Below are 26,150 nucleotides of genomic sequence, written 5' to 3'. Positions count from 1 at the left end.
TGGATCTTACCATCACCAAGTCCGAAATAAGAAATAATATCATTCCCTCTCAAAACATCTGTATGATCATAACTTGCATATATCACCTCCGGTTTACAGGACTGTCTCTTCATACTCAGTTCACCTAATAAGTCAATCTTTTCAGGTTCAGATGACTTCTTTTGAGAATAATGATCTGCTATTTGGGGAGTATAAGCAATATGCTCATTCCATCTCGAATTACCTTCCCAATCATCACTTCAAAAGGTTGACTCAGATCGAAAAGAAGACATGGAAGATTTATTTTCAGATCTTATATCTCCAAAACCAGTTTGCAAGTCACTCTTATACATCACCTCAGATTTACTGGACTGTTTCTTCATACTCACGTCACCTAAAAAGTCAAACTTCACAGGTTCAGATGACTTCTTTTGAGGATATCAATCTGCCATTCGGAAACTATTTGCCGAAATGGAAGTTCTACTGGTTCTCGAGGAGGCTGACAGGCAAATTTTGTCATGTGATTTTGATGAGCATTGCCGCGAAGTTCTGCGGTTGCTCTGGCAGCTATGCCATTTCTGCTGATTCAGCAGCTGCCTGTGCTGCAGTGGTAGCATCCTCAAATTGCCCGTTCCAATTCTTCCTACAGAAAGAAAAATCATTTCCAACCCCAGAAATAAATGCCTATCTTCCATCCCGTCAGTTTCATTTCCTGTATGCAAATGTCCAATTAAGTATCAAACAAGTGATAAATTCAAAACACCACCACTACATACTGAAACTCAATAAATCACCATTGCACTGACTATTGATGTACCTGAAGACCCCACTTCTGGATAAAATCTGCAAGATCTGGTTTCTCTGTTGCCAGAAACATTTATAGAAGCAGAATGTTGGAAGCAAGGTAACGATCGTGCATGCTGCTTATTATAGTTCACGGATACCTCATGATTCTCATAATGTGTGGGTGGACTGTCATCATAATTAGGCGGAGCTGAGCTATGAGGAGCTTCCACTTGAATTGTACTAGCAATGCCAAAGGTATTTGGCCCATTCTGCTCAAATGTTTAAAATTAATCAACAGACATGTCTTGAACAATGCAATGTAAAGTATAACCAAGATGAAGTTGAAGTTTTATGTTATTTATGCAATTACAAGCAAGCAATAAATCAAACCACCTACAGCTGAACCAATCTTTTCTTTTTCCTTTTTGGAAACAGAATTTATTAATATCTTAGTACATCCTGCCATAACCAAAGAAATAACACGAGGTATATAAGCATACCATAGGATGTACACCACAATCTGGGCGCAGTTCAACAGCTGCAGAGACAAACTCCTTTCCGTATTTAGCTGTAAAATGCTTGCGAACGCAAATGAGTTCTGGTATTTCTGCTGCACATCTTCAAGATGCAAATATTACACTTGAAATTGCTCCCTTCAAGTCAACTGGGCAATCTCTGTGGAAACGTTAAATAGGTCAACACGATACAAGATCTTTTAAAGAAGAAACTGAAAAAGTGAAAAAGTAAAACAAGATCACTTGTTGCACGATTGTATAAAGAACATAGACAATTAACTAGGACATAAATCACACATAAAAACTTAAGCTACATGGAATTGGTGCCCTTGAACCCACAAAAGCATGCAAGACTTTTTGTTGGTGTTGCATCAAACCTGTACTGTAGGGCCACATAGCTCCAAAATTAAAGTCCTATATTCCTCTATCAGTTCTCAAACTTTACAAAGCATTGTCATATTGGCATTCCAAAATTAAGATCATATGCATCCCTCGTCTTCTCTTCCCTGAGCAGATGTTCGACCGGAGATTCACGATATCATTCCCCAAACAAAACAAAACAAAAAGTATATGTTATCACAGTGGAAGTGTCAACACAGAAGAGCACAACACTGAATTAGTATAGCCGCGCGGCTATACTATTTTTAAAAAAAATAAAAAATAAAAAATGAAAGCCTCGAAAAAGGCTTAGAGCCATTTCCTAGCAACACAAGGCAGGCTAGAAAGGCGAGAGGAGCTACAAATACTGAGATATACGGTTTATGCCGGACCAACTGCCATATGAACGCCAAAACGGATCCTTTCATTCCTTTGTCCAAAAAACATAGAAAAACCAGTATAGCCGAGCGGCCATACTATTTTTATTTAAAAAAATCGAGTATAGCCGCCCGGCTATACGTTACTTTTTAAAAAATGATGAAACCTTGTATAGCCGATGGGCTATACTATTTCTTTTTTAAAAAAAATTAGAAAAATCGGGTATCGCCGCGCGGCTATACTATTTCTTTAAAAAATATTAAAATCGGGTATAGCCGATCGGATATACTATTTATATTTCTTTTATAAAAAAAATTCTAAAAACCGATTATAACTATTTCTTTTACCAAAAATGGGAAAAATCCGAGAAAGCTTTGAAACTTTGCTCTGAGTAAGCATAGACTTCTCTACCTCCCCTTCACTGTCCATCTGAAGCATCAAAAGCAACAGGCAATAAGTCAATAGGTTGTGAAGTGGCCATAGAACCTGTCAAACTTTCAGAAAAAAACAGGATGGGAGAGCTGCGCAAATGAAGAGCTTAATTGGGAAATGGACTTAATGGTGCCTAGAGCTGAGCCAATCTTACCAGCAAGGCCTCAAGAGACTTCGACTCATTCTCTCCATATGAATCAGGATCCCACTTGATGTTATGTTCATCTGCAATTGCTGACAATATTTTTACCATCTCCAATTTGCCCAATTCTGCTGCGCATCTTCGAGATGCAAATATTACACTTGAAATTGCTCCCTTCAAGCCAACTGGGCAATCTCTGTGGAAATATTAAATAGGTCAACGCGATGCAAGCTTTTTAAAAAAAAAAAAAAGAAACAACGGAGTATAGCCGAGCGGCGATACTATTTCGTTTTAAAACGAAATGAAAAAAACTGAGTATAGCCGTTTTAAGAATTTAAAAATGAAGTATAGCCGCGCGGCTATACTATTTCTTTTAAAAAATTTAAAAACCGAGTACAGCCGAGCGGTATACTATTTCTTTTTTAAAAAATTAAAAACCGAGTATAGCCAGGCGGCTGTACTATTTTTGGGTTAAAAAGATTCTAAAAACCTAGTATAGCCGCGCGGCGATACTATTTTTTTTTAAGTTGAAAAAATCGAGTATCGCCGGTCGGCTATACTAGTTCTTTTAAATAAATTTAAAAAATCGATTATAGCCGCCCGGCTATACTATTTTTTTAATAAAAAAATTTTCTGAAAACCGATTATAACCATTTGTTTTATAAAAAAAATGGGAAAAATCGGAGAAAGCTTTGAAACTGTGCTCTGAGTTATTGCCTGTTGCATATACCACCTCCGGTTTACTGGACTGTCTCTTCATGCTCAGTTCACCTAATCAGTCAATCTTTTCAGGTTCAGATGACTTCTTTTGAGGATAATGATCTGCCATTTGGGGAGTATAAGTAATATGCTCTTTCCATCTCGAATTACCTTCCAAATCATCACTACAAAAGGTTGACTCAGATCGAAAAGAAGACATGCAAGATTTATTTTCAGATATCTTATTTCTCCGAAACCAGCTTGCAAGTCACTCTTATACAGCACCTCAGATTTACTGCACTGTTTCTTCATACTCACGTCACCTAGAAAGTCAAGCTTCCCAGGTTCAGATGACTTCTTTTGAGGATATCAATCTGCCATTTGGAAACTATTCGCCGAAATGGAAGTTCTACTGGTTCTCGAGGAGGCTGACAGGCAAATTTTGTCGTGTGATTTTGATGAGCATATTGCCGCGAAAGTTCTGCAGTTGCTCTGGCAGCTATGCTTGCCATTTTCTGCTGATTCAGCAGCTGCCTGTGCTGCAGTGGTAGGATCCTCAAATTGCCCGTTCCAATTCTTCCTACAGGAAGAAAAATCATTTCCATCCCCAGGAAATAAATGCCTATCTTCCATCCCATCAGTTTCATTTCCTATATGCAAATGTCCAATTACGTAACTTTGTGATTATTTGTTGTTGGCATGTAATATATAATATAGTTGAAGTTGATCAATTAAACTACTTGTGAGTAAATTTTGTTGTGATAATATAGTTGATCTTCTTCTTTTTCTTCAGTTTTGGGGAGATGATGCTGGAAATTGGAAGTAATGGAAGGTTGACGAATACGGGAGCAACCTTGCAGAGCAAGTGAAGCAAAGTTATTCATAGAGAAATCTAATCTACAATGATAGAGAAGTTGTTTCCACCATTGCAGTTGAAGAAGAGATGAAGCTGGTACTTGAGGTTGCCATGCTTTGCACTAAGAGCAGACAATCTGATCGCCCATCCCATCCATCCAAGATACATTGATTTAGAGCTTTTACCGGGTCGAAAAAATAAACCCTACTTTTGAAGCAGCAGGAATTATGATTTTGGATGCAGATTACCAATTAGAACAAAACAAAACAAAAACAAAAATAGGATTTCTCATGTGCAGAAAATAAGTCTCCTTCTTGGGTTGGCCAGTTGTTGAATGTATCTCAATAACCAGACGGCTCTAGAATAAGAACCAATTGTAAAAATGTACATATCAGAGTCAGCAATACAATACAAAATCAGGTAGGACTGAGGATCCATTCACTTAATCGTAGTTAGTTCATTTCTGTCAAATGAGTTCCAATACCAAGTTTTTGGGTCTTGGAGAAAAATTGTTTGAAGGTAGGGGTCCTCTTGAACAAGATTTCTCTTTGGCAAATCATAGTTCGAGCTTCGAGTTACTAAACTGGCTCAGCATGATAGCCAAATCCATACCTTGTACCATTGTAGGCACAGCTGTCTCATAAGGACACTGCTGAGAAAATCCAACCTTCCCAGATTTTTGTACTTTCTTTATGCAGGTCTTGAACTTCTCATGGCATTTTATATCGGTCATACCTATAAAATCAATATATTATAGCAAAGGATGTTGTAAAACAAGCAAGCTAATACCATGCCAATAAAAAAGAAAACAGTAAATTACTAGAATTAAAAAAAATATTCAACAACCAGCTACAAAAGGGGGAAGGACAGACAACTGTATGTGCACGGTTCATGACGAACTGCAAACAAAACAGGAAGGACAACTGTATTGGCATGATTCATGATGAACTGCCCAATCCTTGTATCATCTAAATTCGGTAATATATTCAATTCATGTTGCCCAAGTTGTCTGCCCTTTGTTAATTTATGGGTTCGGTAGTTAATCAAAACTCCAAGAAAAAAATGTTTATATCTGACTGTCACGATGCACCAAGACCAGACAACCAATATATCAACGTGTTGAGTTCTCAAGTTTAAACTTTTTCTTTACCCTGCCCTAGAGAGAGGAGATGATGCTGTTATAGTTGTTAAATGAATGAATTCTTAACTAGAAACCAACTTGCTCTGTATATGAGTTATCTTATAGAGGAGCAGGCCTAGAATTCAACCAATTACATGTTAGTTTCCATTACGTACTTTTTCTATTGATTGGCAAAATGAAACTAGAACGCTTTTGACACAACAAGGACACAAGTTTCTGAGAAATCATAACAAGGATCCAAAGCAAATGAAAATGTGGCTGCGATTTTTTCGAGTGAGTGAAATAAAAAGTTATCAACCATATTTTTACCAGGGCTGATGGCACATAAGAAATAGACTATTGATGGTTTGTAACCCAATTCACTACTACTTTCTAATAATCAAAAGTTTGATTCTTTTTCCCACCAAAGAATGCTACTTGTCAATCAAAATGCCAAACAGATATGATATGACATTTTGTTTCCTATTCATCTAATTCATCTAATCATCCAAAACCCAAGTGTCTAAAGCTTATTTAATCAGTGAAGTAACTGAAACAACCACATAAATTGCAGCAAAGCAAAAGCCAAAAACATGTTACTTTATACTTCAAGTTCCACCAAAATTAAAAAAGAAGATACCTTTTTTGCCAACACAATCATCATGAATCTTGCAGCAAGCATCAAGATCATCGCAGGGCTTCTCCCCTGGGCAGCCGGTCCACCCTACTCCGCAGTACTTTCCGTACCGAATCCCAACAGCTAAAAGTTCACAAACAATAATATCAATTTAAGAATAAAATACAGAAAAAAGAGTTGGATTTGAGAAAGTTTTAGCAATTAAAGGATCTGGAGCTTACAATTACAGTTCTCTGCTACGCAGATTCGGCTGCAGGTCACCTGCACATTCCAAAATCCCAGTTTTATTTTAAAAACAAAGTGAAAAAGAACAAATTCGAAGCTCCAAATAATATGGGCTCAATTTTTTTGTCCAATTTTGTGGGAAGAGATATTTACCTCGGAGTCATTGTTGGAGCAGCGGGCGACGGCGATGAGGGAGAAGATAACGACGGCGAATGCGGCGGCAAAACTTGTCGTACGACGGAGGCCGGCGTCTCGCGACATTGACATTGTCGCTCGCTGTTTCAGTTTTTGGGCTCAACGGGATTAACAGAAACTGAAGTCTTCGGCGCCTTCTTCCTCGAAGCGTTCCGTGTATTAATATTTGTCGTTTCTCTGCGTGTCTGTCTGTCGGTTCCTCATTCGCCCGAATGACGTTATTTGATTTTACTAAAGTGCCCTTTCCTGGTCGCTGACAAATTGCCAATGGCGTAGTCAACAATAATACATAAATCAAATTTTATTTTTTGGTGCAACTTAATTAATATATATATATATATATATATTTTTTTTTTTTGTTATTTGCATAGGCAGCTTTTAAAAGTCTATTTTAAAGTAAAAATAATTTTCAAAAACTACGATTAATTTTAGAATTTGCTATTCCTACTCCCAAAAAATCCATATGCACACATTTTTCTTATAAAAACATATCATAAAGAACAAAAATTACATTTAAAATTTTACATAATGACTATTTTGAAGTGTGAATAATAACTTTGTAAAATAACTTTTATACACAGGCGGACCAAGCGCATCGAACAAAAGGTGCAATAATTTGATGTAGCAAAATTTGTTGATGTGTAAAGGATCAACATTGTCTGCATAATTCTTGAGAAAAAAAGTTCAAAAGATGAAGAAAACTGGCGTAAATGTTAGTCTGAAACTAGAGACATGCAATGGCAGTGGGTACAATTGCAATGTGATTTCACGTCTGTTCGATGGCCGAGCAAAGAAAAAAAAAGGCAATTGTTCCTTTCTCCATGGAAATTTGGCCAACCAAGTAATTTTGTTCGAGATGCTCTATCAATATGGACCATAACAACAAAATCATCAGATATAACAGTTGAGATTTCATCAGAAACAGATTCTACCAGATACAAGAATCCCTTTTAGATTCTGACATGCTCACCTTGGCATAATCGGATGGCAATACCAATATTATACGGTCGCACTACACATTTGGATTCAAGGGATTGATCAAAGCACAAGTAAAAGCAATTGATTTCAAAGAGAGTGAATCTAATAAAATTTGTGACGTATTATCATCATATTCATGATTCCAAAAGAGAAAACTAAACAACATCCCATTCAAGTTACTTTCAAATACATTTGATTATTAAGGCTGTCAAACTTGCCCACCGATTTCTCAGCTTCAAAAATTTGTCAAGGAAAACAAAAAAATTGCAAGTACAGTACCCGCAGTTCAGATCCAGCAAATGACATGAGAGGCTTACACGTGCAATCCCTAGAAACATTTTATCAAATGGTTGCTCTCAAGGATAGTAACCAGTGAAGGTAAATCCCCTTCCCACAATCTCACCAGCACAAAACCATGCAAAGCACTCCAGCCCAAACAAAGCAGCAATGCCAGCATCTTCAACCTTCAGGTCCTGCCTGTTCTTCCACAAATGCTTGATGTAATCAACTTCCTTCCAGAATGATTCGGTACGGCCAGGAATACTGTAGAGTAAAAACTAAGTCAGATGAAGTAACATATATATATATAAATGTGCATACAAATCATTAGAGAAAGACATATTGGGTTATTACACAATGACTACTGCAATTAAAATGCACTTCCAATGAAAGTTCTAAGCTTGAATGAGTTCGTTGGGTATATGAAAGACTTCATAAAAATAAATGTATGAAAAAGAGAGAAAAATTGTATCAAAAGCATTCTTAGTGATGGGTTCTCAGGTCCCAAAATAAATCCGAGACTTGATGATACACACAACCAAACCATTGGATGCCCATGAACAAATTGCAATTCAAGCACGTATCAAAATAGTCTGCTATAAAAACATATTGCCACATCCAGGATGTACAAAGAAAATTGACACTTGGATGCCCAGTACTAAACTAGAGCACTTATGAACATAAAGAAAAGGGCGAAAAGAAAAGAAACTTTAATTAGCTTTTCGAAAGAGCACTCATTTGTTTACAAAGCAGAGAAATTAAATGGAGGCAACAAGAACATGCAAGGCAATCTACATTCTTCTCCTTCAATTACAACAACTGTATCAACATCAATTCAGGCTTCAGAGCTAGAGAATGTTGCTTATTTAAAGCAGATAAATTACATGATAGAAATTAAAGGAAACTAATACCAAAAAAATATTGTAATCACAAGTTGAAGAGATAGTTCATTTGGAGAATTTTCATGGTTTCAATCCTGACGATGGGCAGAGTGGGTCTGAAATAATCTTATGCCATTGTTGTGTGTAATGATAATGCCTGCTAAGATTTGTTACTCAACTCACTTATCTTGGGTTACATTGTTTAGTTACTTACTATGCATTAATTCATTCAGGCTCTCGCCGTGGTAGGAAGGTGATTCAACTCACATAAATCTTGAAGAGCATGTAATCAACATATATGAAACTTTCATTCACTCTGGCACTCCTACCAGAGAAGCCCAAGTTATAACTCAATTCAGTCCTTAGGCAAAGAAGGTTAAGAAATATAACCTAGCAAGTCGAGTATAAAACAATTGCTTTGACAGCTCATTGCACTTCTCAACTGTTGGTGGATGCTGAATGTATTGCTTGTTCTGCTCTAACAAATTCTTGTAGTAGGTACTTCCATGCTTGGACACAAACTGTGTTGCTTGACAAGCCTTAGATTGCAACTGGCGCAACTTCGATGCCATCAATGCCCAAATCAATCCTAAGTTCAGAATATAATCAGTTAATTACCTTAAAACAAGTGAAAGAGCTATAATTCAACAAGAACAGGTAATCTAGGCACAATTAAAAAGAAAAATTCATCAATTTGCACCATGCACAACAATGTGCCAAAAAACACAAGACCATTCTCTATACGGGCACCGCAATCTCTTGCCCAATTTTTTTTCCCCAAATTTCTGAACCCTAAGTTTCATTTGCCTCAAAAATTAAAATTGCTTATGGGTATCAAGCTAAAACCCTAACCATCGAGATTCTCACATAATTAAATCAGCCGTAAACTTCATATGCTAAAAAAAAAATTCAAAAATTTGCTTCTTGGTCTAAAACCCATAGATTCGCATGCTCCGATTTCCAAATCAAAGCATCACCCAAAGGGGTCAGTCCAAAATCGCAAGATCTAAACAATCAAAAGCGGAAGCCTTGAGATAAATCAACAAGTTGCAACTGGAAGCAGAGAAAGCAAAATCTGAATGACATTTTACCTTCGTCTTCGTAGTGTTCGATTCGAATGCAAAGCCGAAGAGAGAGAGTCTCAGACTGTCAGACCCCTTGCTTCTCTTGTGCTGCGCTTCGCGGCCTGCGTGCTATGGTGTATAGAGGGAGCTCTCGCGTTTTGGGATCAGAGAGGTTTTACCTGTTGGGCTTTCCACTCAATTTCAATCGGGGGTAGTTTCGGAATTTCAGTATGAATTGTGGGCTTTCATTTTTGCTATCTCAAGCTGGCCCAAAAGAAAATCAATTAATTTTCGTCGGCCCACTATTATTATCAGCCTGCATGAGATCGAATAAATTCTGTAGGCCCACTCAAAAAAAACCGTCGAGAAACGAAAGAGACTTCCATCTCCAAGTTTAACTCAGACGTAGCTCGCTTTTTTTTGGGAAATTCGGGCATGAAATATTTTATTTATTTTAACATGGAATGCCCCCTGTTTTTTTAAGGGTATAATACCATTTCGTGTTCTTGGAATGAGAATTGAAGAAAGACTTTCCACCATGGTCAAACTAACTCTCCCGACAACTTGTTCCTCTACTTGCCCAATGAAAATGAACCTTCCATCAATAGAGTGAAAGGATTTTTTTTTAATTTTAGCATCACATGAGAGTGATTTGATGACATCCGTCTACTCTCAACCAATGGATCGTATTCGTAGAAGAACACAATATTCATAAAAGAAATTAACATAGTTGGAATTTCTAATATGTTAATTAACAAAATACTAGCTTTTTCGCACCTGTGAGAGACTTTTTTTTAATTAAAAAGATAAATGGGTAGTTGTGTCCCATAAAAATATGATCCATTATCTAATTTTTCTCTTAATTTTAATTTTTTTAAATATGAAAAGTGTGAATTTACCATATTATCCTCATTTAATTAATAATTTCAATTCTTAATATTTGTATTAACAAAGAGCATTTTTTGGTATTTTGAATGTTTAACCATTTTCTAGTATATATATATATAGATAATGAACCTTAATAATCATATTATATTGCATGCTAAATGACTTAAGCATGGCCGGCTAAACCCTAATGGCCCAATGCTCCTATCTGACATATATATGAATCTCATATTCAAAGTCAGAGTTATTTGTGTTTATACCTGGATTTTTTTTTTCTCATTACGACCCACATAAAACCAAAAAACATGAAAAAGCGTCCTTGATAATTTTATCCTAAATAATTCACGTGTTAGGCTGAAAAGATTTTACGGTCAACATTTTGCTAATGCTTGTAATTATACATCGTATCAGCACACAATATCCTAATTAAAGTCGTGTTAGTTGAAAAAACAAAATTATATGCCAACCTTCTACACTCGTATAGGTCTAAAAATAAAAAATTCCAGTATCGATAATTTTTATATTATTGCGATTTGAATCATTTGATTGGGATCATAGTGGACCCTTGCTCCATATAGAAATTGGCAGCGACCATCACGCCACTGAAAGCTTTGCACTTTCCAGCATATCACTGAGACTTCATGGAGCCTGTTCAAACTTCATGCCAAGGCCAAAAATCAAATGGAGTAGTTGGCCAAATTTGTTATTTTATGCATCTCTACATGCTTACTTGGCAGCTGATGATTGCCCTCGTGAGCCACATGGTGGTGATCTGGAGGACTGTGATTGGTGGGTTTGTTGTTTCCGTGTGATTTGTCATGGGAAGCGATCACACATTTTAATGATATATGCGATATATAATAGTTGACATTTGGCTTGGAAAATGATCAATGGGGTTTGGTGTTATGTGTCAAGAAATTGTCAACAGGAAACTCTGCTACGCAGAAGAATATATGGCAACAACTATAAATATATTCACACTAAACCCTATTAAAAAAGAATGGGTTGTAAAAGAAACTCGAGAGATAAATTTTTGTGTGTGACGGCAATACCAAAGATTAAGTTGGCATTGAATTTCACATAAAAATGGGTTGTTTATAGTTTGAGAAAGCTTAAAGATACTTTTCAATGATCATATCGTCTAATGTCGTAGTTTTCGTATATATGAAATGACATTATCATAATCTTCGACATATTAGAAAATAATTGATATTTGGAATTGACTTATAGACACCTACTAACCATATTATCTCTACATGATTAGACTATCTACTGATGCGCCTCCTGACCTGAGCTCATCTAAACCCTCTCTGCTTTCTTCATCTCTCTGCTTAAACCAATTTCGGTTAGCTATAATCGAACTCGCCGTATCTCTCGAATGGATATTTATGTTAATTAGATGATTAATATAGCCTAATTATAATTTGATATATTCTGGGCCAGTCTGTATCAAATGGTATATAGCATGCATGTGGTGGACCAACATTTGGTAAAGCATGGCACATTGCACGCAATGCTCATATATTAAAATTATAAAAAAAATAAAATAAAATAAAAACAAGAGAAAATTAACCTACTAGATCAATCAGGCTTATGTTATATGAGCATGATATGATAGTGACAGAATCAGAGCTTAATTAATTAAAATGTCAAAGGGGGTGTAGACGTTTGATGTTCTAATCTCTAAATATATATGCCATGATGTTTACATATGGCTAGGTCTCTACTCTCTCTCTCTCTCTCTCTCTCTCTCTCTCTCTCTCTCTCTCTCTCTCTCTCTGTGTTAATATTCTCGACCCCACATTAACATGTTGTTTCTTGGGTCTTTCTTCGAAACTTGATTAATTGCCCAATGTCATGTATCAAGAGTCAAGTCTTCCAAACTCCATTGATGAGTTCTATATTAACACTCGACATGCATTATTTAAGTGACACCACAATTAGCTCAAGACATGGACTAATATATGACTAATGAAATGTAACGCAAAGAGATTTGTTTGAGATAAAGACGATAGATTGTATTTATAATTCAAGCACAAAAGTCGTCGGCCAAATGATATATTTAGGATGTTTCACCATGGAATGTTTCTCTCCCAATATCAGGCACACTTCCTTCCTTACCACTTGAGCTCACTTAAGAGCTAATGCGTTTGTTCAATATTTTTGTTAGAAGCATATCAGAAATTTCATTAAAACTTTAAATTAATGCTCCTTGCTCATTCGAGAAAGATAGATGCTTTTGTAGGAAATACTAAAAGAGAGAGAAGTAATGCTACTATCAATTGATTATAGAAGTTGGATTTCTGTGAAACTTGCTTTTCCAAGCAAGAAAACAAGGGTGTTGTTTCATCCAATCTAAAGTACATATGATGAGACAAATCTCCAATTCCTGATGAACTAGCTAGATTTTGTCTTCTCAAGAATCAAAATGGGTAGAACCATTCAAAAAGAGAAAAAAAGGATCAAAGGATCAAAGAGATGAAAATAGATTCCAACTTCTCTGTCTTCGTTCCATGAAATTATGTATTCTTTTGAGAGCAATTTCAAGTGTCTGCTCACTCATGTTGGCAAAACACACCCTAAACCAACCTGGTTCAGAGCAGTGGCAAGAAGAGCCTGGAGATATATTTAACTTCACTTCATGCAGCATAGAGTCCCAAAGAGCCAGTTCACCTCCTCTTGTTGGTTTCTCTAAGAGTGGACTTAAATTCATCCAGCAAAACAACCCAGCATTTCCTTTCAAACACTCAATCCCAGCTTTCTTCAACCCTTCAATGATCATATCATATCTCTTCCTCAGTCTCTCTCTGTTTGTCTTTATGTAATTTTCAGTGAATTCCTTATCAGACAACATGGAAGCCAAGAGATGTTGTGTTTGAGAAGATATTAAGGTGAAGCTTGACATCCTTCTTGCTGTTGTTACAACCTTGTCATTGTACGAGTACACGGTGCCAATTCTAAATCCCGGAAGGCCAAGGTCTTTGGAAAGGCTATAAACAATGTGAACTCTTTCTGAATTCTTGTACTGCCTGGCTTCAAGAATCTCTGCAATGCTCACGAATGCAGAGGATGAGAAGGTGGACCCCGAATAGATTTCATCAGAGACAAGATGGATGTTTTTGGAGGTAACAAAATCAAGAATCTCTTCAAGAACTACTCTTTGGATTGTTGCACCTAAAGGGTTTGAAGGATTTGTGATTAGTACCCCTCTCAGTCTCATGTTCTTGGCTTCTGCATCTTTGTATGCAGCTTCCAAAGCTTGAGGAGTTATCTGGAAATTGTTTGAGCTGTCACAGTGAATTGGTACAATATTCACACCAGTCCTCCACCTTAAATCTCTATCAAATCTGTAAAACAGAATTTGCGCAGAACATAATTAGTTTTGATACATATATGGATTATATAAAAATAATATGCATAAAATGTAAGTTTGAATTGTGGAGGGAGGGACTAGTTCTTACCCCGGATAGTATGGGGTTGGCACAAGCAAAGCATCACCAGGATCAGCTATAATGAAAGTTAAAAGCTCATTGGCTGCAGTTGCACCTGCAGTTAGGACAATTCTATCAGGGTCAAATTTGGCTCTTCCTCCTCTGATTTGTCCCATGAAACTTGCCATTGCCTTTCTGAAAGACACAAGGCCATGGTAATCTTGAAACAAGGCATTTTCTCTAAAGCAAGGCACTCCTTTTGATCCCCATTTGGAAGCTTCTGAGTGCTCTTCCAAGTACTTTTCCAACAAATCAAATGAAACCTGTTCAAGAATCAAAACAACAAATGAACATTAGATGAGAATTCCAACACAAAATTTTTTTTTTAAAAAGTTTCAATTTGGTCTTGGTCATGAGCATGCTACTTACTTGATTCTCTGCCAGCCCCATCTGTATGACACCAGAAGGGTTAGTTGATTGATTATAAGGGTCTTGATCATATGCTTTCCAGCCTGCAAAGTATGGAGAGTCTTCTCCATGAGTATCAGAAACAGCTATCTTTGATAGCCCGACAGAAGGCTGCTCAATCTCTATAGCCATCACTAGCTAGCTCAATTCGTTGCGAAAAAGGTTCACGCTTCTCCTTTTTTTATCTAGGATTGATGGCAACGGCAATGCCTAAAAATATTCAGGCTTCTCCTTTTTTGTCTACGATTGGTGGCAAAGGCCAATGACTAAGGGATTAGAGAAAAGAGCTGAAGAGAGAACTGTTTGAATGAAACCTCAAACGGACGGGCCTCTTATATATAGGGAAGGCAAGCCTCTGCCTCTATAGTTTTTTCTTTAAAATATAAATCTCATGCAACAATGGTTGGTTGGTTCTGTCATATTAGCAAACTTTCCCTATCTCAATCATCCTAAGATCGTGAACGGCTGTAGCCCGATAGAAAAGAGTCTTGATGTGAGAAATACCGAGGCCTCTCCTGTAATTTAGAATATCACTTATATTTTTTTTAAAATAATAATCATCCTAAGATTATACATATCAAATATGGTGGCTAAAAGGGTAGTTGTCTTATTCCTTAATTAATTAGAAAAAAAAAATTATGGGATTTATTATGAGTGTTGCTATTTCCACCTCTGTATCTTATTTTCCCACTCACTTTATCTTCAAATTTTAAAAAATAAATTTACTCCGTTGTAAAATGACTTTTAAGAACTTAACTCTAAGTTAACACTGTTAAGCCATGAAAATAAAAGAGCCCAGCAAACAACCTCCAGACTACCCACCCGACCTCATGACAACCAAACCCAACCTCCCCTCCTCACCTCACCGCCACCCACATCATCAATTGCCACCTGAACCAAATGAGTTGCTCTTGTAAGATTCCCAGTTGCCCTCCTCTCTATCTTTTCTTTTTTATAGCAGCACTCTTTATTACGCAGCTAAATTGTAGTTGGTTGATACTTCAAACCAAACAAATGATTGCCGTTTCAAATCCAGGAATTCTGTAGTTAATAAATTGTTTAACTGGAATATGTAAGTTTGGTATTTGCATATAATAAGAATAAAAATAACCAATACATAAATCAAAGATCAAATCCCATTAAATCTTTTAATTAAACACTTTCCATGCTGCAAACCAAATATTTGAAGAGATCTAAGAGTAGTTAAGTTCTGCTAACCAGACACAGATAACAATTTATGCGAGATTTTAAGATTCTGATTGTTAACAAAGGTAGGACAAAGCAGAAACTCCGAGAAGATCTGCTCATGGTCCCACACCATTTGTTCTTAGCAACAAAACATATTTTGACCTGCTTTTCTGCTTTTCGATTGTGTCAATTTACTGTGTGTATTTTTGTCTCTGCATTTTTTTTTTTTGGCAATTCAAGCCCATCACTGTCCATTTTGATTATGTTTCTTATAGCATAAGAGTGTTCCAAGTTTGCATAGATGGGATTGTTTTTTTTCAAACGGTAGGGAGATTGCATTCATAAATTACGCTACGAGAGCAATACAAATATAATATCCACAAGGCTCACTACAACTACCTGCAATGAAGGAATCTAATGACAACATCAAACTTGTAATGTATACTACAAACTCAAAAATAATCCGGCAAAAACACATGTCTGAAAAAGCCAAGTATATAACAACCACAACGCAAACTCTCCCACATAAACACTACAACTCCGGGGTCATGGGTACGAAGGTTAGTACTTCTCTACAAACCCCAAAATAGCAACAACAACAATAATATTTTTTTTTATTTACAAATTTAATAATTGTTATGGGTTGTATTTAGCAGGTATATTATGTTCGGGTCTATGTCACACGAGCCTTTTTTTTAAGAATTCAACTTTTTCTCTCCGATTGGATGAAGGAATTAAAATTTTGCATATAATTCTTAAATGATGGAATTTAGATTTCCATCTTTTAACTTTCTGGCAATTAATAATTTCAGTGTTTGAATTTATATGTCAAATTTTATAAATGACATAAATTACAGTGAAAAACGAATTTATGTTCAATAGAAATTGCGAATTAACGCCTCTTTTGGCAGAAATTAAACTCGGGAATCTTGATCTCCAATTTCCACGATTTTTTCCACGTGTCATTTAATAAGTTCTATGCTTAAGTTGCCAAACAATGGAAATATCGATTTTTCCTCTTCAATTTCTGACTTTTAGCTAAATCTCGAGTTATTTTTCTCTATCCAAATAGAGAGTTTGTTTCAAACCAACTAGTGGTTTGCTTATATGGGAAACGAGACATTAAGATATAATCCGCCCCCATGATTTGATAACGGAAAGAGTCATTTTTCCATTTACTTGTCACCGTACGAATATGTACCACAATCGTCGATACAATTAATACAAGTATTTGTTTGGCAAAAGAACCAATACCCGTATATACATACATAATGCTCTCATACATATACAAAATGTTATATGACATGAGCATATAAACACACACATATTTGTTGAGATCTCGTTTCTAATTTGTTATTGGTGTAAGATTTCATCAACTAACTTGGGCTGTGGATATGAGAAAGAAAAGCAAAAGATAATTTTAAAATGTTGCTCGAGGTCATGAAGATCCATGTGCAAGATAGCATGAGAGATTTTGCAATTAATAGATAGAATCCCCCCTCCTACTACTGCATCAAACATAGAGAGAACGTGAATACTAGCTACTGATGAGATGACGACTACAAAGCCGACTTCAGCCTTGCCATGGACAGACAAGTATCAAACAAAAGTTCCACACAAGATATGGAATTTCAATTTTATATCAATAAAACTTATAAATAAATAATCAGATTGCCCTTTAAAATAAATGATGACCTTCTGTTTGCCGCCTATATATGTTTATTATTTTATTATTAAAGAGTGTAATTAAGGGTTGCTAGCAGCCATCATAAACTAATTAGCTAGCTTGCTAAAGCAACTACATAGTAATGAATTAGGTAGTTAAATTAATATAATTAAGAAATTAATATTATGATATATGTCAAGCTCTTTGCCAAGAAAGTGTACTCACATTTCCTAGGTGGAGTCCAACTCAGAGGCAGCCATGGCCATGGAAGCACCCTAGAAATTAGGACAAGTCAATTGCACTGCCTAATTAGAAAAATACTTACATTCTTTCTCGGAAGTACGACTATTAGTAGCTAATGTGTCAACATCCTCAGAATAAGGGGCCAAAGTTGATGTCACTTTATGCTGTTCAGAAGGACTACAAATGACAGATTGTATTTGCCTTTTGTCTTAATAAAAATGTTGTAATGTGTAGCTAGCTAGCTAGCCAAAAATGACCTAGAGATGGGAAAATGCTTCAATTTTGAAAATGGTCGGCCTTCAGCAAGATTGGGTAGGTACCATTTTTGTATTTTAGACATGATCGATCGATCATACATATAGGAAATCTATTTCAATTGACAAACATTGCGCCGAATCTCATCACTAGTTAAAAGCATATGCATATGTGGAAAAATCTCATTATGTTATATAAAATGCTTCTGTTTATGTAATATATGTGGTATGAATAGGTCCACATTTGGTTCTTTCAGATTCTTTCAGATTTCAAAAATAATAAAAAATAATAAAGATGTGAATCACATATATATGATCAAATGAAGAGGCTGGTCTCCTGCAAATGTACAAGGGAAAAATGGAGCTGGTGTTTGCAACCCAATCAAAGACCAAATATCTTCATGGAAGATATAGAACCAATAACAGTGTGCCACTTGGACACGGAAATTCTTTATTATAATTGATCTTGCTAGCTAAGATCATGCACGAGAGAGAGAGAGAGAGAGGGAGAGAGAGGAGTGTAGAATATTGGGCAGGTCAGATTTCAATCTCTGATCATAACGCTATAATATGCTTGATAAGTTTTTCATGTGACATATTTTTATCGACCTTATTGATCAGGGATAACGAAACAATACTACTCCCGTATCTTCTATTAGGGGATGAATTGCTGAATTGGTATAAGATTTTGTACTTTTAATTAATTTCGTTATATATATATATATATATATATATCCAATCCAAGCCTAAGTACGTTGTAGCTAGTTTATAAAATAATTAAGGATTTCAAATTGCGTGGTTTTGTACCAACACGTTTTGTGAACCCCATATGAGGCTTTGAGAGACATAATCCCAACTTGGCCAAAACCTTGTTTACTGATGTCTGCAGAAAAGCGTATGTTTTAATTGTCTTTATTATACAACTTTCCTTATGGCTCTGCAGAAAACGCGATCAGCCTTACATTTAGTACACACAAATTAATATACAGCCTTACATTTGCTCTGGTTTTTTTAAAACACCCACTTGCATTTGTGATTATATTAAAGCGAATTAAGCTTTTCTGATGTATATATGTGACAAGAATGACCTTTTTGTGGATAATTTTTTGTCTTAACCATGTGCCGCCTTCTTATTCTTCTCAACCAAATTAATGCTTGTATTTGTGTGTATGTACATTTCATTATTATTGATGACTATAACTATAATAATTGTAAAGTGAGAGTTTTTGTATATATATAAATTCTCTTATGTGGACATTCGGACGTTATTATCGTGAGAACGCCATGTATTTTGTACCATCCCTCTCTGCCTTCTTGCCTGTTTACAATGACATCCATACGATAATAACGTGTGAATATTCAGATTGTGATCCAAGAAACATCCATGCACACAGGCTTTTGGTGATAAAATTATATCAAGATTATTGTAATAAGACACATTATTGACACAAAACAGGCACGTTTGTTTCTGGTTTTGAATTCTTAATATAGGTGTCACCTAACCTAGCTCTTTTATAAATCCTTGTATAAATTTTGCTTTCCATATCTGATCTTGATCTTTCTTTCTCTCTTCCAATGTATATAACTGTCTACTCCACCTCCCTTGCCAACCAGGCAACTACGCTGGCTCATACATGGCTTTTTTTTTTTTTTGGTCGAAGGCTCATACATGGCTTAGTTTGCATGCATGGGAACTCATGAAAATGCTATATATATTTCTAATAATAAGGCCTCGTAAATTGAATTCAAACGCATGTGTGCTTGCACATTTTTTTAAAACCCTATCATATATTCAAGTCTAAATACAAGAAGTTAGAGGAAATTGCTCTGAAACTGAAGACCTTTTCTCTTGAAAGAATTGGTTTACTAAAGCTGCCAAGTAATAATATGGTTTTGTTCCCATGCATATATATATATATATATATTAAAATTTCATTATAGCTAGCCTATAGTTGCAGAAGGCCTGACAAATTGAGGGTTTGGACTAATAAAATATATGTTAAATGATAGTTTGCAGTCGACTTTGTTAATGACTTTTACCACAGATCATAAGAAAGTTTCAATTGGCAAATGTCTCAAGATCAACGACAGTATATAAAAGCGACTGAATGTTTACTTATAATATGTCCTACACTGATTATGATTTTTAAGAATTTTTTTTTCAAATTTCAAAGTCAAATGGCGCTCTTAAATGCTAAACTTAAATATAATATTAAGCAGAGAATTCGAATCCCTCTTTTATACCCCCATTGAGCTCAGATCAACATGAAATATATGATCTTAAATATTTCTCTCGAATGCGTGTTTACATTATTTTTTTGATTAATTAATGTAATCAGTGTTTACTGATTAATATATTCAGGGCCTGCTGTGTATCAAATGGTATCTGTCATGTGGTGGACTAACGTTTGATGCAAACCTTTGTATATTATGCAAACCATATCTTAATTAATCATGCCAGGTTATATATGAGAATGACATTGCAACGTCAAAATCAGCTTACATATTGTCAAAAGTTGGAAGTTCAAGGAAATATTAATTCAAAATAATAATATTAATTGCAAGACAAGTAAGAAAAATGCATAATATTAATCTGAACTCCATCAATTATACAAAATGAATTTGTGAGAAACTTGCTTTTTCAAGCAAGAAAACAAGAGAGATGGTTGTTACAATTCAATCACATCTACAATACTATATATGTAAGGAGACAATCCTCCTAAGAATCAAAAATAGGTAGGATCACTGAAAAAAAGGAAGATAAAAAGAGAGGAAAACAGATTTCTAGCTAGCTCTCTCTTTTTTCTCCATGAAATTATGTATTCTTGTCAATGCAACTTCAAGTGTTTGCTCACTCATGTTAGCAAAGCACACCCTAAACCAACCTGGTTCAGAGCATTGACAGGACGAACCTGGAGAAATGTTTAGCTTCACTTCATGCATTATAGAATTCCAAAGAGTCAGCTCACCTTCTCTTGTTGGTTCATCCAAAAATGGACTTAAATTCATCCAGCAAAACAACCCAGCATTTCCTTTCAAACACTCAATCCCGGCTTTCTTTAATCCTTCAATGATCAGATCGTATCGCTTCCTCAGTCTCTCTCTGTTTGTCTTTATGTAGTTTTCAGTGAATTCCTTGTCAGACAACATGGAAGCTAAGAGATGTTGTGTTTGAGAAGATATTAAGGTGAAGCTTGACATCCTTCTTGCTGTTGTTACAACCTTGTCGTTGTATGAGTACACGGTGCCAACTCTAAAGCCCGGAAGGCCAAGGTCTTTGGAAAGGCTATAAACTATGTGAACTCTTTCTGAGTTCTTGTACTGCTGGGATTCAAGAATCTCTGCAACGCTTATGAATTCGGAGGATGAGAAGGCGGATCCCGAGTAGATTTCATCGGAGACAAGATGGATGTTTTTTCGGGTGACAAAATCAAGAATCTGTTCAAGGACTTGTCTTTGGATTGTTGCACCTAATGGGTTTGAAGGATTTGTGATTAGTACCCCTCTCACTCTCATGGTCTTGGCTTCTGCTTCTTTGTATGCAGCTTCTAAAGCTTGAGGAGTAACCTGAAAGTTGTTTGAGCTATCAGTGTGGATTGGCACAATGTTCACCCCAGTCCTCCACCTTAAATCTCTATCAAATCTGAAGAAGAAAATTTAAGTTGACATTAGTTATGAGAATTCGAATACAGAAGTCACAGAAAGTATGCATGAAGAAAACAATATATAACTTCCAAAGATTATGTTCTCTTGTCAAATAACACTTGACATGATGTTATGTTGTCAGACTATCATTTGGATAGTGTCTCACTGTCGACAAGTGAACATTTCCGTAACTTCTAAAATAGTTAAAGTTCCATGTTGGAGGATAGTTCTTACCCTGGATAGTATGGGGTTGGAACAAGCAAAGCATCACCAGGATCAGCTATAATGAAAGTTAAGAGCTCATTGGCGGCAGTTGCACCTGCTGTTAAGACTACCCTATCAGGGTCAAATTTGGCTCTTCCTCCTCTAATTTGTTCCATGAAACTTGCCATTGCCTTTCTGAAAGACAAAAGTCCATGGTAATCTTGAAACAAAGCATTCTCTCTAAAGCCAGACACTCCTTTTGATCCCAAGTTTGAAGATTCTGAATGCTCTTCCAAGTACTTTTCCAACAGATCAAATGAAACCTGTTAAACAAATTAAAAAACTAACATTAGGTGAAAATTCTAAAAAAAAGAAAAAAAATTCAGAATTTCTTCTTCTTGGTTTTCTAAAGCAATTGATCATTGTGATCATGAGCACTTACTTGATTCTCTGCAAGTCCCATCTGTATAACTCCAGATGGATTGCTTGATTCATTATATGGGTTTTCATCATATGCTTTCCAGCCTGCAAAGTATGGTGAGTCTTCTCCATGAGTATCAGAAACAGCTATTTTTGATAGCCCAACAGAAGGCTGCTCAATCTCTATAGCCATAACTGGCTTTCTTATAAACAAGCTGTTATGACTAAGAGAGAGAGAGAAGAGTTTGATAGAGAACTGTTTGATTGAAACCTTTAAAATGCCCTCTTATATTTAGGAACTGTTTGAGAGCTTTGCCATTAAAAATTAATAATAAAAAAAGGTCCCCCTCAACTTGCCTGGTCTATTGGAAAAAAGGAACAAAAAGAAAAAGAATCAATGATTGATTCTGTGACATAAGCAAGATACATAAAAGCTGGCCTTTTACTTATGCAGTTTTTATCTCATGAACAAGTACCAACAACTGTGAATAAATTATCCTGTGTTGTCAAAGCTTTCTTTTATCTTAATCTCCATAAGATCTGATTAAGATATGGAGGTATATTTGGTTATTGGGTTCCCTCTCTCTGCAAATCCCCATGTTCTTCCCAACCTATGACAAATCAAATCCTTGCTGAGCAAACTCTAACTCCCATGCTGAAAACCAAATGATGCATGAAATTAAAATGCTTATACAAACAAATTATTGTTTCGAAGAGATCTAGGAGTGGTTAAGTTCGATTACGTGACAAAGATACCAATTTTCCCAAGATTTAGATTCTGATTTGTGGACAAATTAGCTACTAGGACATATAATTGAAGCCCCATGCCTGCTGCTGACACATCACACATGCATATGCATTAATTCCCAGCAACAGAATTTATAACTTGGGGGTTTTGAGGTTTGTAGCAATAATCATCTCATGGTTCTAATTAAATTCTCAAAACATATGTACCATTGTTAATTGTAGCAGAATGCAGTGTTTTCTTTTATTATATTATGTTAGATCATGCATTGCCCATGATATCCAATCAGTGACAATTCTTAGGCATGTATGCAACATTTTTCATTTTCTTCTTTTCTTTTTTACAAGTGGAGGAAGATACATTTTCTCTGTGTTTGTGCATGTGTGTGTGTGTAAATGCAGACAAAACTTGTTCGAGTGGCAAAATGATAGGGGGGAATATGTTTTGGGGTTCAAGATATGGTGAAATTCCATGTGCAAAAACTCAAACAGCTAGCTGCATCAGAGATTTGCAATCAATACATGGAATCCCTCGTAATCCATATATATACAACAGAGAACGTGAATGGAGTTATGAAGATGACGCCTGCTAAGGCCATTTCAGCCTGCAAGGCACAGACAAGTATCACCGCAAAAAGTATCCATCAGATATGGAGCTTCCTTCAATTTTAATCAGATTAATGCAGTCATGGGAAATTACACTCGTTTCAGTGGAAGGTGCTTTTCATCTCATTAAAAACAACCCAATAATGCAAGGGGCTTGTAGCTTAAGTGGATAAGAGCATTTACCCTTGCACCCGAGGTCCTAAGTTCGATTGCCCTCCCCCCAAACCCAATAATTATAAAAAGGGATGGTGGGTTGTGTTTTACCACTTATTAAAGCAGAGACATGCCAAAAAGTAAACTTATAGCTAAAGCATTTCATGTTCATCTGTAGTTAAGTATGTGCAGTCAAGTTCAAAATCAATGGATTAGGTATTAATTAGTAATTAAGAAGCTGCATTGTCGGTAAAGCTCATTGCTGAGAAAGTGTTTGATCACATTCCTATGTGGATTGCAGCTGGGAAACATCATCAAACATGTCATGGAATGGAATGGAAGCACACCAGAAATTAGGACTGACAAAGACAGACCAATTGGCTTTACATGGAAACAAACTGCATGCACAGTCTGTACTGTCCAAGATGGCCTTTTTCCCAGCATCAGTAGCTACCTCTAATTAATCAATTAATTAATTAAGCAAGCCAAAAAGCTGTAGGGAGATCATATAATTACTTGAGATTAATGAGATTTTCTTAATGGTCTAGCAGCTGCTGTGTCAACATCTTCTGAATAAAGCGCCAAAGTTTGTCCTTTCATGTTGCTCTCAAGGACTACAACTGAGTCACAGATGAAAGCTAGCAATCACATTACATTATACTAAATCCATCTTTATATATGTAATTTGTGGTAACTGGGCAAGCAGAGCTCTAAATTTGATTCCCTGAGATGATTTCATATGTCAAAATAATAATAAATAATTGGGGATATGAAAGGGTTTCAAAAGTTGTAAAAAGCAAAAAAGAAAGGGAGTTGGCATGTTTAATTGTAACCCAATTATCAGGCCACAAATCTTGGTGAAGATATAATAGCAATGACAGTGAGCCACTTGGGATTCTTTATTATAATCATGCCATGATCATGTCAAAGAAGATAACTAAAGATTATCGGGTTGGTGAAGGCTACATCTAATTAATAGTTTATTCCTCACACTCTGCCTCTGCTACAATCAATTGCTTAAATTGGTTTATGACTATATGGATTGTATTAAGAGGTAAATTATCATAATCAATACTCATTTCTCCTCTTAATGTTGAAAGAAGTATTGTGTTCGATTCTCGTCTTTTATTAACTAAAATAAATAATTTCACCGTACTCAACGATTTCTTTCCGTGTTTTCATATTTGTACGAACACGTCTTGTGAACCTCATATGGAGCCATGAGCTTGGAGGCATTGAGAAACATGATCTCAACTTGTGCATGCCAATGTTTACTAATGTGATGTCTGCACATAAACATGCCCAAGTACCAAGCCCATGGTGGTCTTCACCTTAGAAATTTCCTACATGTTCTGCTTCTGCATATATAAAATGGAGGTCAGCCTTGTATTTAGTACGTACACAAATATTAATATATATGCTTCCATAATGCCATTTTCTTAATGTCGTTTCCTTTAGTTGTAAAGCATGAAATGCGATCCACCATCGTCCACATAGACTTTGACTTACCAATAATGCATTAATTTTCAAACCTCTACATTGATTATAGTTTTTCTCCCCCTCAACTTGCAAATTGTTTTTGTTAATTTCTGTGTTTATGGTTGAACATATATTCAGAGTAATGTCTCTACATATGTGCCAACAATCACCTTTTTGTGGAGAATTTCCTACGTCTCAACCATGTGCTTTCCTCTCATCCCATCCTTTCTCAAAATATAATAACTAAATACAAATCCAAGGCTAATAATTGCATAGTTGAAGTCTCTTGTATATATTCCCTAAATTGTGATCCAACAACCTCCATGCAAACACAGGCTTAGAGATAAGATTGCTTTATCAAGATTATTAATTATAAGATGCACACCAACCATGATTTCTTTCTTGTTCTAAAGTCCATTTTGTAAAAAACGCTCCCGATTCGCAAGGAGCATATAGCTTAAGTGGTTAAGAGTATTTATCCCTGTTATCAAGTTCTAAGTTTAATTCCCTCTTTCTTCAATATTGCTTGTATAAAAAAAAAAACCTCCTAATTCAATTATTATGGTCAAAAAATTCTTACATTTTATATTAAAACAAAAAAGTAGAATGTATGTATTGATAGTCGATCAACATAGCATAGCATGTTGGATTAATAGAAAATATATTTTTAGATGCATCCATATACTCTAGCTCCTTGCCAACCAGGCAACTACGCAGGATCAGCTAGCTGATTGACAATCATCTCACATTTATACATGGCTTCACATTGAAACTCATGAAAATTGTTCATATTCTAGTAAAGGCCTCGAAAATTGAATTCAAACACATGCCCACATGCGCATATATACTTACAATTTCTTCACTGGCTATGGTCCTTAATTTTTTTTTAATTTCTCAATTTGTAATCAATAGATCATCGTGACGTTATGAACAAAAAAATAATTGCAACGAGTCATATGTTAAAAGTTACAATGATGTTCAGAACTAAAAAAAATAAAAAAAAAGAATCGGGTCTAGCCTAGTGAAAAATGGTCTTGATTTGCAGACAAGTGGCCTTAGATTCGAACCCTCATAAAACCTTGATAGTATTTTGTAGTTTAGACTATCGCTTATATTTAAAATAATAATAATAACAAAAGAAAAATCGATAATTATTTATTCATAGGACTGGCCCAAAATATTCATAAGATTAAATGGGCTTGGTATGGGCCTAATTTAAG

General features: G+C 35.7%; 4 protein-coding genes across 4 annotated transcripts; all 4 read right to left on the bottom strand.

Moving 5' to 3' along the window:
* Positions 4,429–6,497, bottom strand: LOC18769798 (probable phospholipase A2 homolog 1). Its single transcript, XM_007202660.2, has 4 exons — positions 6,301–6,497; positions 6,144–6,183; positions 5,926–6,045; positions 4,429–4,900 (listed from the first exon to the last, which is right to left on the bottom strand). Exons 1-4 carry the CDS (start codon positions 6,412–6,414, stop codon positions 4,722–4,724), a joined length of 453 nt encoding a protein of 150 aa, XP_007202722.1. The 5' UTR covers positions 6,415–6,497; the 3' UTR covers positions 4,429–4,721.
* LOC18769397 lies at positions 7,402–9,705 on the bottom strand. The gene is made up of 3 exons (XM_007202700.2): positions 9,572–9,705; positions 8,871–9,069; positions 7,402–7,863 (listed from the first exon to the last, which is right to left on the bottom strand). The coding sequence occupies exons 2-3, from the start codon at positions 9,050–9,052 to the stop codon at positions 7,677–7,679; spliced, it is 369 nt and encodes a 122-aa protein (XP_007202762.1). The 5' UTR covers positions 9,053–9,069; positions 9,572–9,705; the 3' UTR covers positions 7,402–7,676.
* Positions 12,881–14,460, bottom strand: LOC18769044 (1-aminocyclopropane-1-carboxylate synthase 7). Its single transcript, XM_020568792.1, has 3 exons — positions 14,290–14,460; positions 13,891–14,183; positions 12,881–13,776 (listed from the first exon to the last, which is right to left on the bottom strand). The coding sequence occupies exons 1-3, from the start codon at positions 14,458–14,460 to the stop codon at positions 12,900–12,902; spliced, it is 1,341 nt and encodes a 446-aa protein (XP_020424381.1). The 3' UTR covers positions 12,881–12,899.
* LOC18769052 (1-aminocyclopropane-1-carboxylate synthase 7) lies at positions 20,238–22,299 on the bottom strand. The gene is made up of 3 exons (XM_020568775.1): positions 21,971–22,299; positions 21,559–21,851; positions 20,238–21,322 (listed from the first exon to the last, which is right to left on the bottom strand). Exons 1-3 carry the CDS (start codon positions 22,139–22,141, stop codon positions 20,464–20,466), a joined length of 1,323 nt encoding a protein of 440 aa, XP_020424364.1. The 5' UTR covers positions 22,142–22,299; the 3' UTR covers positions 20,238–20,463.

The sequence above is a fragment of the Prunus persica genome, chromosome G7 (assembly GCF_000346465.2).
Source record: "Prunus persica cultivar Lovell chromosome G7, Prunus_persica_NCBIv2, whole genome shotgun sequence".
Taxonomy (NCBI): Eukaryota; Viridiplantae; Streptophyta; class Magnoliopsida; order Rosales; family Rosaceae; genus Prunus; species Prunus persica.
The sequence above is the reverse complement of the archived record's forward strand: the minus strand, read 5'-3'. Positions and strand labels throughout refer to the sequence as shown.